The sequence below is a fragment of the Thermobia domestica genome, chromosome 11, assembly GCF_964235325.1.
Source record: "Thermobia domestica chromosome 11, izTheDome1.hap1.1, whole genome shotgun sequence".
Lineage (NCBI taxonomy): Eukaryota > Metazoa > Arthropoda > Insecta > Zygentoma > Lepismatidae > Thermobia > Thermobia domestica.
In genome coordinates, this window is record NC_137464.1 from 79,442,360 (window position 1) to 79,460,118 (window position 17,759).

A 17,759-nucleotide genomic window follows, 5' to 3' on the forward strand; every position below is an offset into this window, starting at 1 on the left:
AGTTTTAAGGTCAATTTTTGTGATTTTCAGGGTCATTTTACAGGAATTTTAGTGTCATTTTATAGGTCACTTTTTAAAAATTTTTAGCGCACAAAGTGGGTGAGTCTTGATAATAAGCAATCTTTTAGTAAGACATTTTTACAATTCTAAAGAATAGTGCAAAATATCTTAGAATTCTCACCTATTACATTGGACCCGCGCCTTCCACCCCAGGACCCACAAATCGACGGGACGGTTGTAGATATTGCAAAGACACTCATGCTACTTGGCTCATGGGTCAATCCATGCTAAGTGATTGAGAAAAAAGGAAAATTGCCGCTCGACCTTTTGAAATAATAATAATAATAATAATTTGTTCAGAAATGTTGAGTCGATAAAACAATACTTCAAAACCACAATTAATTAATTAATTATTATTATTTTTTTTTACAACATCGCATGTGACGCAAAGCGGTGCCGTCATTTTGCGTTTTATCGATTTCAGGCGTTTACGTCGTTTTGAATATCTCAGCATGTATTTGTCTTACCAAATTGAGACTCGCTGAAGATTTTCAACTTGTGCAGAGCTAAAACTTTGATCTCAACATTTTTGCCTAAAACCACTTGAAAGGGCTGAAATCAGGGCCTACAGTAGCAATATTTTTGAACAATGAATACATGTTTGGGAAGAGGAAACAACTGACGTAGAGGTTTGAATTTGTGTGTACTTAGTCCGGGGCCATAAGTTTATACACAAAAATTTGCAGACCTGTAGTTGCTCCCAAAGGCCTGATAAAAAAAAAAAAAAAAAAAAAAATCGTAAATTTGGAGAATTATGCCAATTTGACATATTTCACTATCCAATATCCCCAATGGGCCTGAATAAAAAGAGTCTGAAATTTTGGGAAACGAAAGAACACCAGTCTCCTGCATAAGTAGAGTTGAAAGTTAAAACAAGAACAAACATAATTGAATATCATTGATATAGCAAGCAGCAAGAACAATGAGTACTTGCTGATTTTTGTCAAGTGCATATTTTGACTTTTCTCGACTTCTGGTGCTGCTGTGGATGTGATATAATACAGTGAGTCACAACTAGAGGAAAAGAAAACGAGCTTGAGAACATTGACTGGACTAACATTCATCCTACTTTATTTTACGTCACAACAACGAATTTTCAGTTGAATTTGTGCACAAAACACCTTCTAGAGTATGACATCATTCCTTAATACTTTGACCCTCTTCTGCTCAAAAACACAAAACGCGCTTTGTTGTCTGTAATGGTATACTAAAGGAGTAACTATTCCCAAAATTTGATTTTTTTTTTATCCAGGCCTATTGGAGATATTGGACAGTGAAATATGTCAAATTGGTATAATTCTCCAAATTTACGATTTTTTTTTTTTTTTTTTTTTTTTGGGAGCAGCTACAGGTCTGCAAATTTTTGTGCATAAACTTATGACCCCGGACTAAGCACACACAAATTCAAACCTCTACGTCAGTTCTTTCCTCTTCCCAAACATGTATTCAATGTCCAAAAATATTGCTACTGTAGGCCCTGATTTCACCCCTTTCAAGTGGTTTTAGGCAAAAATATTAAGAGAACAAAGTTTTAGCTCTGCATAAGTTGGAGACGCCCAGCAATTTTCATTTCGGTAGAACTAACTTATGTGGAGATATTGAATAATCCGTAAATGCCTCAAATCGAGAAAACGCAAAATGGCCGCAGCCGCTGCGTAGCTACGAGATGTTTTAAACATACAAAGATCGTGGTTTTAAGTACCCTAATATAGGATAAACATTTATGAAAAAAAAAAATATATATTGGAGATGGACGAGCGGCACATGCCTGATCACTTAGAATGGATTGACTTTCATGTATTGTATTTTTCGCGTAAATGTGATGCTCATCGACACAATGTAGGATATCCGCATAATTAAACTTCTTTTACGAAAATAGTAGTATTTAAAAATTGCCTAGTTGAAAATGTGTTGATATGGATAACGTATGACCAAGGAATGCATCTGGATTTCCTTCAACTGAAGGTAGAGAGGAATTGAAAAATCCCTCCCATAATAATAAAAATAGTTATATATATATATATATATATATATATATATATATATATATATATATATATATATATATATATATATATATATACAAACACTGTCCCTGTCGTTGAGGACAATTACGTTCGATTTTCTGACAGCCTCGATAAAATCTAAACAATATAAATGCAATTCTGCTATACAGGGTGTTAATGAACTATACCAACAAACTCTAGGAGGTGATTCCTCACAGCAAAATAAGAGAAAACGTTCATATCGACCTATGGCGAAAAGTGCATAGTTTCAGAGCTAGGGCCGTCTAAAATCGCGAAAAAGCCAAATTTCCAGATTCCCTAGTTCGAATTCCAAAAGCTGTGGATGGTGGTTCTTATCAGTGTAAAGGAAGTCACACATACACAATTCAAAAGTGTGTATTTCGTCCATTTTCAATAGTTGTACAGAGTATTCCCCACAGAATGTAATTCCCAGACATGCTCTCAATAGAGTTTTCATATATACTCTGATTTCAAGGAGGGTCTAAAGTAGGCAGGAGGTAAGCCTTAACAACAATGAACACCCAAAGCTTCGGAAGGAAGTCGGAAGTGTTAGGAACCGACAGCTCCATGTATTTTTGTGTTCGGAATAGTGTGTGCTGGGATGTATTTCGTCACAGTATATTTCACGTTTTCTTGATTAATAAGCGTAAAAGAAAACATCGCAACATGTTTTCCTGAGTACGAGAGATCGAGCTGCTGACGACCTTTAACACTTCCGACATTCCTCCAAAGGATTCAGTGTTCATTACTGTCAAGGTTTATTATTTGCCTACTTTGGACCAATCATAAAATCAGAACATATCTCAAAATTCGGTTGATGGCATGTCGGGGAATTTCATCCTGCAAGGAATACTGTGTAACCCATTTAACATTAATGAAATATGCATTTTTGGATTGCACATGCATGACTTCTTTTAGGCTAATAAGGACCACCATCCACAGTTTCTCGAAATCTAACCAGGGCCTCTTGAAATCAGGCTTTTTCGCGACTTTGGACAGCCCTACCTCTGAAATTACGCACTTTTTCCCACAGGTCGATATGAACTTTTTATCTTATTTTGATGTAAGGAATCACCTCTTACAGTTTGTCGGTATATCGTTCTTTCTCTCTTACTTTTCTCTTTTTTACAGTCATCCCATGCATGTAATAACATGGGATGACGAGTTACTTTCTTCTTTTTCAAATGACATTGTTATTCAGTGGACTGCGGACAACAGCTAAAAGCTACCACAGAAGAGAGTGGGGGAGTTCCGTCGTTGTTAGCATACAAGCCTTCTCTGCGAGAGATCCAGTGGGGCCGACTTCAGCTAGCGTGGGCTCAGCATCACTAATGTGACTTACAGTAACTCAGGTCGCACTTGCTATCTCAATCTGGCTCGAAACAGGGGGCGGATCCAGGACGGACTTCTGAGGGGGGGGCGGTGGGTTGTAATACTGCTACTTAGAGCTACTTTTAAGAGCTTCAGACTCTGGGATCGGTTTTCTTTATATATAAAATAATAAAGTTTCCTCTTCTGGGGGAGGGGGGGAGTGATCGCCCCGATCGTCACCCCTGGGTCGAAATTTACAAATGTCACTCTAATATTTTGTAAGTATTTTGGGTAATTTGGCTCCCGCCATATATACGTCCTAGTCCAGTAGCCAAGAGAATGAACATTGCATTGAAGTCTGCGCATTTTTTTTTTCACTTATTCATAGCATCATCCAAAGTAAGAATCCGACGGGTACTACTACCTTATCACCCTTGGACAATCCAAAATGGCGGCCATTCAATATGGCGGTTAGAAGCAAAGCGTAGTCTTGGCTTTGAATGCCTGTATCTCCTAAAATAGTAGTCCAATCTTTATCATTCAAGCACGAAATTGTAGAAGGTAACAGGATAAAATATCACTTATTGTTACACATACCTCAATTTAGTAACGAGAAAAATAACTAAATTGATTTTTTTTTTTTCGAACAGCTTTTCAATCGTATATTGCAAAATCACAAGCAAACGGCTATAATAATCGTAAAACGTGTAGAACTTTTTCTCTAATTGTTAAATTTGTTTTAGTTTGAAGTATGTTTCATCTGGATACATTAAAAGATAATTACGTTATTGACAGTAAAAAGAAATGATAACTTGAAAATCTTTGTTTTCAGTGAATGACATTTAAAAGGCTTTTGCGATTTATTTTACGTTTTGCGAACATTAGGAATATGTCTGTCTGTTTCATAACTATACTAAATAAAGTGAAATGAAAGTTGTCATTCTATCTATTTGGTCGAATTCAATATGGATGCTAAATATTTTTCTTAATTTCAATCTAAATTTATACATGTACTAGCAGCGTTCACCCCGCTTCGCTGCGGTCACCCCGGAACGCAATAAACCTTGTTAATTAGATAATTTTTACTTTTTCGCTTTCAAGTGATATGATAAAAACCATAGTAGATTCCAGTAAATGTTAACATTATATCGCCTGTCATTTATGTTAACCCGCCGAGTCACATGGTCATGCGGGTTGCATATAAATACGTTTATTTTTACCTATGATGAACTAATAACAAAGGATTTGTACGTATGGACACTTGAATGGTCAATTATCTCAAGACACTGGTAATTAAAAATTAAAGTGATATGATAAAAACCATCTAGGGTCCAAATCCTAATAACCCCCCAAAAATGAAAGAAATTGGTTCAGCCGTATTAGCGTGATGAGTTCACAAAGGATTTGTGCGTTCTCTTTTATATATATAGATTTTCCGAACAAATTTAACAGGAATTTCTAAAGCTAAGAAGATAGAAATTTTCCGAACTTCTAGTTTTACACTGCACACACAATTACGCAACTTCCAACCTTTACTTCACTTGCGCACTACATACACGCATTACCCACTTTTCAATTTTTATGCTACATACCTGTGAATTTTTCGACCACACGAATAATATAAATTTTCTTTTACGCTACATAATTTTCAATTTTTCAGAAGAAATTCATATTTTCATGAATTTTGATTGTCATAATCACTTTCTTGGCATTGGTGGAATAAGTATTCTAAATATTTTCCTGAAGCTATTCATACAAGTATCGCCACCAATTAATCCACAGAAAATTGCACAGAAATTGTTGCAAAACATCCACACGCTGCAATCGAACACATAAGTTGTAAACAACCGTAGAGAAACGGATTTACTGATTGGTATTGATCCATTGCAATTTCCAAGTGCAGCGCTCAAAGTGAACCTTTTTAACATATTCGATGAAAACCTCGGTTTTTGAGGTATTGAACATAAGGACGTGTAAGAGAGATTTTCGGTTTTCCGACTTTTTTTTGGTCTACATCCTATACCGAACGTCTGACATGGCCTTTTCCTATAATTGGACACCACAACAAGCGGAGATGAATTTCGTTGCTACTGCTACTATTGTATTAATATTTGCCCCTCAGTTACCAATGTTAAAAAGTTTATAATCTCGCGCGAGCACTTGAACAGCTCTTTTTAACTCCATGAAGACATTCCACGTGCAACTTCCGATTAATGCAACCAAATGGTTAACAATGATGAAGTTATCCACTGATGGAAAATTATTCATGACTTTTTTCCTTAGCTGGAGTTTTCATGGCAATTTTACTGTAACTTCCTAAAGAAGTACGTCTGTGTCCTTTTCCTCTCTTACCCTGGCCAAAGACAGAGTTTGTTGAATAATGACATCCTACTTCTTCTTATCGTGTAAGTCTTCACGTGGAAGTGGACTAAGCTGTGTGATTTTAAAAGAAATAAATTCGTAACAGGTAACTATGAGGCAATGTATAATTCCGATATTGTTCATCCAATCCCTAAGGTATGGCATATGTGTCTAACACTTCGCAACTTATTCTGCACAACTTTTATTTATTATTTTCTTATTTTCTTTAATGGAAGAGTAGGCCTACTGTTGATATTTAGTTCATATTGTCTAATAGCAGAACCGTGGAAAGTCTTCATGATTTGGGAAATAACAAGGACGCAAGGTTATCAACTTTGGAGCATTGACAACCGAGGAGCAAATAATACAACAGTAGGAAAAGCAACAAAATGTATCTCAGCTTGTGGTGTACAATTAGAAGGAAAGGCCATGCCAAACGTTCGGTGTAGGATGTAGACCCAAAGGAAGTCGGAAAATCGAAAAAATCTCTCAAACGTCTTTATGATCAATGCCACCATGAACCGAGATTTTCATCGGGTAATAAGGATTCACTTTCAGTGCTTCATTTGGAAATCTGCAATGAATCAATTCTTTTCTCAGCTAAATCCGTTAGAATGATTGGTTTCGAGATGACGCAAGAACATCCTTACATTCAATCCAGTAATGATACCAGACAATGTAAGTATAATATGACTCCAGATAGTACGCTGCAGGACATAGCCATAATAAATGGAAAATTATAGTTAGTTTTATTTCAATAAATTTAGGATGAGAGCCAAGTTAATGGTCCTAATTCAGCTAGAAACTCAATGCATACAAAATTTTTAATACCTATACTTGTTCTTAATGTTAGTAAGCAGACTTATTTTATAGTTTTATGTAACTACTTCAGGTGTAATGTTTCCTTATTGTAGATTTTCCTATCATCAATATTTAATGGATGCAAGGGGCAAAGGGAAACACATAGTTTGAAGGTCAAAAAGGGCAAAAACACCTGTTCACAATGGATGACAAAGAGAACATTGCTCCAAAGAACACCAGGAAGAGCATTATTAGCAGAAGTTACAAGAAGCAGCGCAATACAATTGGTAGTGCTTTACCCCATACAAACAAAGCTGCAGAGCTACGGAGACAGTCAAACGCTAGACCAGAGAAAGAGGTAAGAAGTAAGATTTTGTCTTTTGTTTCATATCAGGGTTTCTCAGACTTAGAAGTCCTTTGTATCTTTGAGTGTTATAGAAATCGACGTTTCACTTAAATTCCTATAACTTCTAATAGCATTAACATGCAGAAGGTTATTCGGTTTATATTGGGCCAATTTTGAATGATGTTTACCTTACGAGAAACCTCGCTGCTACCTCACATGATGTTCTGTTAGACCCCCTAGCACCATGGACTGTCAGACATCAGTTTCCATTGGAGCAAACTCTGAAACATGGGCAAGGGAATTCGATCCTATTCCTCCTTGCAAGGTTTTCAGGAACCAGCAACAGTGTGCGAAGTCGATTGGAGAAGTGTTTTCAATAATCCAAAGGCGAAGAAATCCACTGGATTGGAATCAGGGCTCTTTACGGGAACATCTTGAAACAGAATGACATGAATTTCTTCTTTACTCTTTCTTCATTTCCTGATAAAAACTCATGACTTAAAGCCTTGTCCACATGGATCCTTACCTGACTGGGGACCACACCGTACAATTATCGACTGTGGATCAAGAAACAAACCAACAAAAAGGAGAACTTCAAACACTACTGCTCACGATAGCAGACGTTTCGTTCTAGCGTCATGTGATAGAAGTGGATTTTCTAATTATGTTCAATATAAACCGAACAACCTTCTGTAGGCCCGTATTTTGAAATTTAAAGAGGAACTTCCATCCCGTTCTTCACTCTACCCTTTGTAAAGAGAACACGTTGCGATTTTCATTTCCTAGAAAGATACGAATTACCTTTCGATAATTCCTTAGTTAAGTACTTTATGGAGGCTAAAATGTTTCCGTCAATATTGAGTATTATTTTTGATTATTTTTGAAAACAGCAGAACGTAACGATATTCTGGAATTTTGGTGGAATTGTATGAAATCAGAAAAAGCAGATTTTCTCATCCTATCCCACAACCCGGAAAAGGGATAGGGAGAGTAGCGGCCAACACCATTTAAGCATAGATAACATCCCCGGAGAACTCTAGACAGGATGACCGACTCGGGTTGAATCTTCCAAACGTAAACAAATTCTCTACCAACTGACCTACCGTTGCTCGGTAGCCACAATTTCTCTCAGGATCACGACATCTATAACATAACAGTTTCATTCATTTCCACAAAATCCAAAATATCGGTATACTCGGCTCTTTTAAAAAATCTGGACCTGTAGTGGCCAAACTGTCAGTAATTGATAGTTGTTCTCATTAAGACTTTTCTCACGATGAGCAGATCTGCAACATATCACAGTTTCATTTATTTTCACCGAAATCCAGAACATCGTTATACTCGACTGTTTTCAAAAGTGGCCCTGTAGTGATCATACGGTTAGTGATTGGTGGTTGTGTCCATTAAGACTTTTTCTCAGGATCACAATATCTACAACATATCACGGTTTCAAGCAATTCCACCGAAATCCAATTTCCATAAAGATTGTGCGGGGTTCTTTTCCAAAGAAAATCTCGTGTTCCTTTATAGGTTAAGAAAAGCACATAGGAATCTCCATTATATCTGTCATACCTTCCCGAAAGATAGCAACAATAAACCTAATTTTCAATGTCTTGCAAATTAGCGAGACTATTACTTAAAAAAGTAATAAAAACTATTGAATTTGCAACGCTAGCAGAATTACAGAATTATCCATATGTTGCAAATAATTTTGTTTCGTTTTCTTTAACTTACGGCACTATATGGTTTGTAATAATAGATAAGTATTAGACTTCCAAAATATGTTATGCATAATTGTCGGAGGTCTTATAGAACGGCTTTGTCGGTCCATCTGTGCGTCAACAGATATTAAAGCCAAAACTGTAAAAGATATCGATTTTTTAAAAATCGATTCAGCATCCCAAGGATACAGATTCCATCTTCTCCATGAACTCGCTATTCACACCAGAAGTGGTCCAAATGAGTCATTTCCAGTTTCAATGTTTATCGTCATAGAATGTAAATGGTAACAGATAGCAAGAAACGTTTCTTGCAAACAATTTTAGCGTCTCAAGACAACATATCATGAATATTCATAACACACTACTTAAAGCTTATGTAGTTTTAATTTACTGTTATTTTCGGTTTCAACGTTTATTACCATGGAACGAAAACTGAAAGAGATAGAGAGAAGTTGTATGTTGTAAACGATTCAGTGTCCCAAGGCAATATATGGCTATTCACAATACTTTCGAAACCGGAAGTAATTCAAATTTACTATTATTTCCGGTTTCAATATTGATTACCGAAACAAGTACGATAAAAGATATCAAGAAACAGCTTTTTTCCCCATATAAATTCAGTGTCTCAAGAGTAAGCTCTATCTTCTCCCTTAGCTCTCTGTTCAGACCGGAAGTGATCGAAATAATCCTTTTGGTTTCAACTTTTATTGCCATAAAACAAAATCAGTAAGGGATAGCCAGTAATGGCTTTTTGATATGGATTCAGTGTCCGAGAAACACATTCTATCTCTGATCTTATTACTCTATTACGACCAGTACTTATAAATTCAGTACTTCAAGTTTGAGTATTGAATTCCCAATTTGGAAGTCTGTTTCACACTGTGAAACGATATTCACTTATTTAATTGTCGTGTGGTTTTCTTTCAACAGAGACACGCATTTTCTACTCTCAATAACACCATCACATGTGCAGAAACTTCTAAATCTAAACTTGGTGTTTCCTTCAAGAAACCTGAAACAGATAATCTCAAAAAAGCAGTTGTTCCTAAACCAGAATTGGGACCAATAAGAAGAAAACGTCGCTTGGAATCTGAAAGTATTTTGCCAGAAGCAAAACGGAAAAATTCTAAAGAGGATAATGTGCTATTTTCAGCTGCAGGTAAGTTTCTTAGTAATTATCAAGATATTAAACATTCAAAAGAGAGAAAATGGCATTTAAAAATAATCCTGAAGGATGGAGTTCTGCTGTGTTAAGTATTCTGTATGTCACTCGAAGCACATATTACATACATAACTTCGCCAAATAAAAAACACGGATAATGCTGAGCGGGACTCTAAGCTCAAATCAACAACGGTCAGAAAAGATGTCTTAGTATGTATTTTAGTATACGATTTTAAAAAATGACTTAATCTCAGTCAGGAGTTTGTACTTCAGTCATACTTAATTCAATCTCAGAGGCATCGAAACATCCTAAGCCCGGAAAACTAAATCAATCATAGCTTGAGAACTATTGATTGCGGAAAGTATTCATTTGTTATACATTATGAACACTAAAACCAGATTCCTTCGATTTTGGTAATAAAGTTAGTCTGTTAGTCTAGCTTGAGTCTAGGCATTTACGTCATTCTTCGTATGGATGAATGATTTACGTATTTGTGTGTGTATTAAAATCGATATATACGAACTGTTCTAGGAAATATTACAATTTTTTTCTTAAAAATAAATAGAACGAAATTGTGAATGAAACAGGTTGTACTATCGGTCAGACATTAAGATAATTGATATTACTGATATTTGATTTCATAACTACGTATTAAAAGCTTTTCAGTGATATTGCACATCTGTATCATCACTAATATTATTGTAAATATTGTTCGTATTGTTCTTTAAGCATTGAGCTCAATAGATTGGAAGTTCTCTTCTTGTACAGGTGAATCTTCATGTCCGACCAAGTCAGTGGAAGAAAAAGAGAAGGTTGAAGATATTTATTTCATTCCTGAATATGCTACCGTAAGTACAAGTGCCTTATGCTTCAATTTAAGTAAGAGTACTTTGAGGATTTTCAACGAACTTAAAAAGTTCGTTACTAAATTTTCTCTCTCTGTATATATATATATATATATATATATATATATATATATATATATATATATAATATTGTGTGTGTGTGTTATTTGCGATTTTTTTTTTTCAATTTTGAGCCCTCCATTCGATAGAACATCAAAAACTATCTGAGAAAGTGATGGAAGTTTTCGCGTCACTCTTACCGTTCCCGAAATATTGGCTAAAAAATTGTTCCGATTTCGGGAGATTTAAGGAGCCATACCTCGGGAACCATAAATCATAGAGAGATGATATTTTGAGATTTTTGCGAGGAAAGAAGGTGCGGATAAAAGGATTTACATCGAGGAACAATCAGTTATCCTTCCCGCTCCATCTTTCTATTCTTTTTAAGTTCGTTCTGGCAATGCTCTAATTTCATATTTACTTTTTATCTATCGAAAAGGCGTATGGCTATGCGAGTGAATATATAAGTTGTATCGTTAAAATTTGATAATCTTGTTTCAAAACCTGCATCTAAACTTACTTCTAGTGTTGTGAATAGCACTCTATGTAAAAATTATAATACGAATTAAGAACATAAGCATGTGAATTTAAATTAACATGCAACAAAAGCGAAGAATTAGGTAGATAGAAATATATTCAGTAGCGTAGCGTTATGTTTTGCAACAGGAAGACATACTAAAAGTCCTCTTTCTACACTTTGTAAACGTCAGTTATTAGAATTAGAATCAAGTTCACAACTATTTAAATATTTATTACAAAACTATATTTATAATTTTCAAATATTATAATAATGTAATAATAGTAATAATAATAATATGTGTTAGTTTTTGGACTGATATGTTTGGCATTATTTGTACCTTACGTCTGCTACCAATATTGAGGCTATGTAAGATGAGGATACACAGAATAACCTGAGATGCACATATTAACATTCACCGCGATCTCCTTTTAAAATACCGTATTTCATTCTAACTTTATTGAAAAGAGCAGAGAAAATATCGCATCGATACCTAGAACCTATCGATACCTAGAACCACACAAGTCAAATAAGAGGAATACAGACATGTTTCCGTTTATTAATTTTGTTCTCTAAAATTACTTCAATGAATTTACACTTTGTCAGGCCAATAATAAATCAAAGGTCTTATGAAATGTCCCGAAAAGACATTTTTCCTTTCTTAATTGGTTGGTATTAGTTTTATATGCGTGATAATTAAATTTTGCCAAATGCAATCGATTCTATTTTTATTGAATGAAGATTATAAAGATAGGTGAATGTGCTAAACATATTTTTTAAAAGTACATTTTAATATATAAACGTTTTATACGATAACATTTCACAATTAAGAAAGGAATGTGAAAATTATAGAAAATCAATCGAAACATGACATTTACCTCTAGGTATTTTCTGAAGATTGGAGACAACTGAGGTAAGACTCAAATTATTAATCCAATGTTCTCGGGATTGCTGCCAGAGTGAGTGTTGCTGTGCTGAGCTTTCGTTACCATACAGCAACACTCACTCTGGCAGCAATCCCGAGAACATTGGATTAATAGTAGACGCCAGCAAAGCTTCAAGATCATAAGACTCAAATTACTTTGGGTAAAACAGTTTATAATTCCCGATAATTTGTCAGTAATCTGACAATATTATAATTGTTGTAGAAGATGGAAACGAAATATGAAACAAAATTACTCCATAGCTAGAGTATAATATTTCTAGGTTTGAGGCGCACGATTCTGTTTGTCTTTCCGTTGCTTTTCTTAACCAAAACTGTTATAAAACTAGGGTCTCTCTCTTTGATTTAAAGAGCATACTGTGCGAAATGGCTTCGATGTCTGGAAAAAAGAAATTCTCTGGCAACGAGAATAGAACAAAAGGGAACTAAGAGAAGAAGAAAATAAGATATATGAAATGGCAATGAAGCGGTTAGACGAAAAGGATGATCCTCACAGCTTCGATGATTCCTCTTTCAAAAATATGAAAAAAATCTGAAAATGACAGTCTTCAACAGTTCAAAGTATTGCAACATATGAAGACAGATTCCTGAATTGCTTTCTATTAATAATAGTGACTGCTCTTCTGAACCAGAGGAGCACACTGTTTTTGCAGTTGCTGCACATTGACAACTACCAGAACAAGAAATTACAAGTCCAAGACGCGAGAAAAAACTGGATATGTGCTTTGAAGATCCTATTTGGACAAGCGAAATATCATACAAAGAAAGGTGCTATTCTGTACAAAATTTCATGGTTTCGATATTGAATCCAGACAACATAGACTTTTCTTGTAGTACAACCAGAGAAGGAAAGTGATTAACTCACCACATGTGGTACAAAGTTCTTCCAAACTGGAAGAAAACCAAGCGGTTCTGGTATTCAAAAAGTGAAAATGCTCTCCTTTGCTTTCCTGTAAGTTATGTTCTGATTCCAAGCAAATTACATGTTCGTCTTCTAGTACCATGTTAAAATAAGTAAGTTCTGGGTTTAAAGATTGTTTATTTCATTGAAGTGCGTGCGAAAACTGGCGAAGATTTGGCGAAAAATATTGTATAACAGATACAGAAAAATGATCTCAATTTAGCAGAATGAATTTAGCACAACAGTCTTACAACGATGGTGCAAATATGGCTGGAAAATATCGTGAAGTTCAGGCAAGAAAACAATGGTTAAACAACCTTGCGCTGTTTGTCATGCATAGTACATTCCTTGAATCTTGGAGTATATGCATCGGAATCAGGACCAGAAGCTAAAAACCTGTTTAGCATAGTTCAGAAAGTGTACATTTTTTTTTTTTTAAATTTCATTGACAATAAGGCACGATATGTTTAAAAATGTGAAAATCATTCTCAAAGGTACTTCGAACTCAGGATGAAACAAACTCAGAAGCAGTGACAGCTCTGAAGTCGGAACTGGAAAATATTCTTGTAGCATTTGATGAAATTATACCTACTTCCTCTAACTGAGAAATCAAATCAGTTGCGGAAAAAAAAAAAAAAACTTGCTGATACAAAATGAAATTATTCAAAGATCTGAAATTTGTAAACAATTTTGTATTTTGGGACTGTTTTGCATGAAATAAATCTAGTGAACAAAAAAATATACAGAATAAGGATTTGTCTTTGCAAAGGTCTCTTGATTTATCACCAGCCCTTTTGAACACGATCTCCAGGTTCAGGAATCAAGGATTCGACATATGGCTGTCGGAAGCCAAGGTTATTGATAATTTGAAAGAAGTGGAGGATCAGTTCAAAGAAAATGTATCTCGAAGAAGACGAGAATATCAGGAGAGAAGGGAGAGGAGATACCTTACTGAAGAGAATCGCCTTAGACAATCTTTCTTCAGAATTCTTGACCTCTTACGGGAAGAACTCTTTAGTAGAACAGGCTCAAGGAAGTAAGTAAGACTTCAGCTTAATTTAACTTACTTAACTTACTTAATTTAACTTAACTTAGGAAATGACCTGGAAAGTGTTTATTCAAACGTCTCAGTGGCTCTTAGAATTTTTTTACCCTTCCATGCAGTGTGACTTCTTGCGAAAGAAGTTTGAGCAAACTAAGACGCATTAAAACATACTCACTCCCAACCATGGGACACGAAAGGCTCTCAGATTTGGCAACATTAGCTATTAACATATATAAAAAAAGATAAAATTGATTCTTGTAAAGGGTAAAGTATACCACAATAGTGGGATTAGAGTTATAGTGTATCGCCTGTCACATGGAGACCATTACCCAAATGATCCATGACATTTCATTCAGATGTGACAGATAGTAAAATAAAAGAGATTGAAATAAAAATAATAAGATTGCACAATGTAATTAATTAATATTCAGAATAAAATAAACAATTACACATAAGTCAAATACTCAAATAAAACACGAAAAGAAAGAAGCATACAATAACTACAAAAACATGTAAATTGCTAATAAATAATTTTGACTTGTCATATTATACCATACTTTAGTTATACTTTCTTTCTGAGTTTATACTTAATGTCCTGACGACAGCTACTCAGAGACTTCATGTTGAAGCTCTGAATGGAACGAAGTGAATCCGAAATAGTGGAAGCCGAATGAATGATCGTTGAAATGATCCCAAAAGAGTGTATGCTTGGTTTATAAAATCTGTCTTTTTATACTCGTAAATGTTCTTGTTTGTTACAACTAGTTGGCACTATATTTTTGAATCTTAGACCAGTCAAAAAATAGTTTCCTAATAAATATTATTGTTATGTATACAAATATAAAGGTTATTGGTTATTTTTGTTTTTCCATTCAGTTTTGGAAAATCCGTGTATTTGTCCACCAGAACATCACCAGATATTGTGTTTTTAACTTTTCCTGCAAACAATTGTGAGATCACCGATGCACCTATCGAGGTCAGCTAGGTGTTACGCTATAGCTTGTTATGGGAAAGTTTATTTTCCAGTTCACACAACCTTGGCCTCAGGTTATTCTTATTTTTGGATGCTTTGACTATTTGCACTGAAAAATATTATTTTAATTGTTCATTTTGTTCTATGTTAATAAAAAAACTTTATGCACTATTGATAATTCACTTATTATATGATAATCCCCCTCTGGGAATTAATGAGCGGCTACTGAAAATGTCCGCATCAATAATTTAAAAAAAAAAAAAAAAAAAAAACTTTATGCACTGAGAGTTGGTGCGTCGAAGCTTGGCGAAGCACTGACGGGAAGATGTGGTCCGTGGTGCAGCAGTGGATCAGCGTCTGTCCACACCTGATGAAGGTCACCCAAAAAATACATGTGGTCGGGGTGTCAGGCCGCTGCTGGAACCATCTGGAGCTTCTGCTTTAGGATGAGCTGGTTCATGGCAGAAATCCATATTGTCTCAGTCCACCTTGTGGCTGACTCCAAAAAGAAGAATCGGGAATGCTGGAAGCTGCTGGATCCATTGTCTCTCGAACGTCTGGAACTGAAAAAGAAACTCTTGGAGGTGCCATGCAGCCGGGAACAGGAACAGGTTCTCGCTGCATCGTGACGAGACGGAAACTGGAGATAGCATCGTGCAGGTGAAGGGTGGCTCAGGAACATCTCGAACTCAGTCGTGGAGATGCTGGAAATGGCATCCGGAAATGGAGCATCTCTGAGGAAGGTGGTCCCACTACTGGTAGGCTGGAGAATAAGCTGGCATCTGGAAATGACATCTATGGGATCTCGAAGCAGGTGCATATTGAAAAGAAAAGGATTGCATTAGTTTTAGATTTATGTGTTGAAAAAAAAGAAAAAAATGTATTTTTCTTCTCTTTTTGTCATCGGACTGGAATTAGTCTGAGATATGTATATGTATTGAAAATAAAACTATTTCGGACTGCAAAGTATGGTAAAGCAAACAATAGCCAAAAAAAAAAAAGTGAATTTACGTTGGTAAAAACCTTTTTTTCTGCAAACATTAGGTAATAGAAAGAGATTGCATAGCAAGTGTGTTTGTTTATTTATGGTTAATGACCCAGAAAAGAAACGATGGCACACCAACCGTTATGAGATGGAATGTCTTGATAAAAACGGTAGCGGAAAACTTTAGGTTTCGGAAATTGAAAGTATCTTGTGATGTTGTGTATGACAGATCGGTTAGAATTGTGTGTGTGAATATTGTTAGTTATGATTCTTACGGGTTCTGATGTGGTGTCTGCAAGTTATCGTTCAAAAATCTTGTGCGTAAACCGTGTTAGTGAGTGCATGTGGTGATTTGTGTTAGTGATGTGACGCATTTTGATCTATGTAATAGATGGAATTTGATGCTTAAGGTAGGTCCTAGAATATTAAAATTTGCTTATATTCTGTCTTGATTATTTGAGCATTAACTGTTAGCCTACCCTCCCACTAAGTAGACTAAAAAAAGCGGCGAAACATTCCCGCGCCCTCAATTCAGGAATATCTTGCCTTGCGCTATGGTACAAGAATGATTAGGTGAACAGAATATCGAACGTTAGCCTTCCACCCTCAAAAAAGACCAACATTGGCGGTGAAATATTCCTGTGGCCTCAATTTCAGGAATATCTTACCGTGGGTTATTGTAAAAAATATTATCCCACTGACAAAAGAGGAAATTCAAATACAATCGTCTGTGACGTCGAACTCCCCAAAAACGACGCATATAGAATGTATGTTTCAACTCGAATTTTGTCAAGCGGAAAAATGAAGTACTGTACGTGGTTTGGAGCTGATTATTCTAGGAAAATACCTATTGGGAAATAAATAGGATGAAGTTGAAAATGACTTAATGACCGAATTTGTCTGGAATACGGGAAACAAATGTTGAGAGTATGAAAGATGAATTCAGCTATTGCAGAACGAAAACGAGAGACGTAGGCGGAAGTTTGAGGTAAAAGAAAATGAAGTTTAATAGTGTTGCAGGTTGTGGACAAGAAACCATATGAAACAAACACAAAGCTAGATTCAAATCAAAATTATGACCGAAAAATTAAGTAATTCGATGTTTTTGTACAAAATATATCTATTAGCTTTTCACATTATTGCCTATTAAGAAAAAGTAAGGGGGTGGTAATTATAATCTAATCCCGAAAGAATAAAGATTAAGACAACACAGAAGGGTTCAAAATTTAATTATTTTTTGAAAACGAAATAGTTGCTTGTTCCACATTTCCTTGGAGCAAGATGGCATCGGTGAGGGTTAGGTAGCAAAATTCGGCGCCCTCAACCCGCCGAACAAAAATAATTAAATTCTGAACTAAGACCATCACCAAGAGCCTAAGGGGTATATGACATAATATTAATGTAGGTTAGCATTAAAGAGTATCACAAGGTAATTGTAATAATAAAAGTACTAAATATCTGACAGTAACCTTCAAACTGGTGAAAAATGAATAAAACGTAAGTTTAGTGATAAACCAACATAAAATTATTTAAGCATAAATAAAAATGTGCAAGTAAATGACTAAATAATCAGAATAATTTAGTGAAAAAACAGCATCATGACCTCAAGGAAATTTGAAATAAAATACTGAAATGTTAATGCAGTGGTGAAAATAGTAAAAATATGACCTTAAATAACATATTAATTATAAGTCTCGTAA

General features: G+C 35.2%; 1 protein-coding gene across 7 annotated transcripts in view; it reads left to right on the top strand.

Annotated features, from left to right (window-relative positions):
- Positions 1-17,759, top strand: part of LOC145664209 (cyclin-A2-like) — a 246,270-nt gene that overhangs the window by 202,750 nt on the left and 25,761 nt on the right. For 6 of the 7 annotated variants that reach the window (XM_081730658.1, XM_081730657.1, XM_081730662.1 and 3 more), the window contains exons 2-4: positions 6,674-6,918; positions 9,558-9,786; positions 10,520-10,638. In XM_081730658.1, the coding sequence (XP_081586784.1) occupies positions 6,763-6,918; positions 9,558-9,786; positions 10,520-10,638 (504 nt within the window). In that variant the 5' untranslated portion in view covers positions 6,674-6,762. The remainder of the gene's footprint in view (positions 1-6,673; positions 6,919-9,557; positions 9,787-10,519; positions 10,639-17,759) is intronic. The other variant, XM_081730660.1, reaches the window with a different exon arrangement.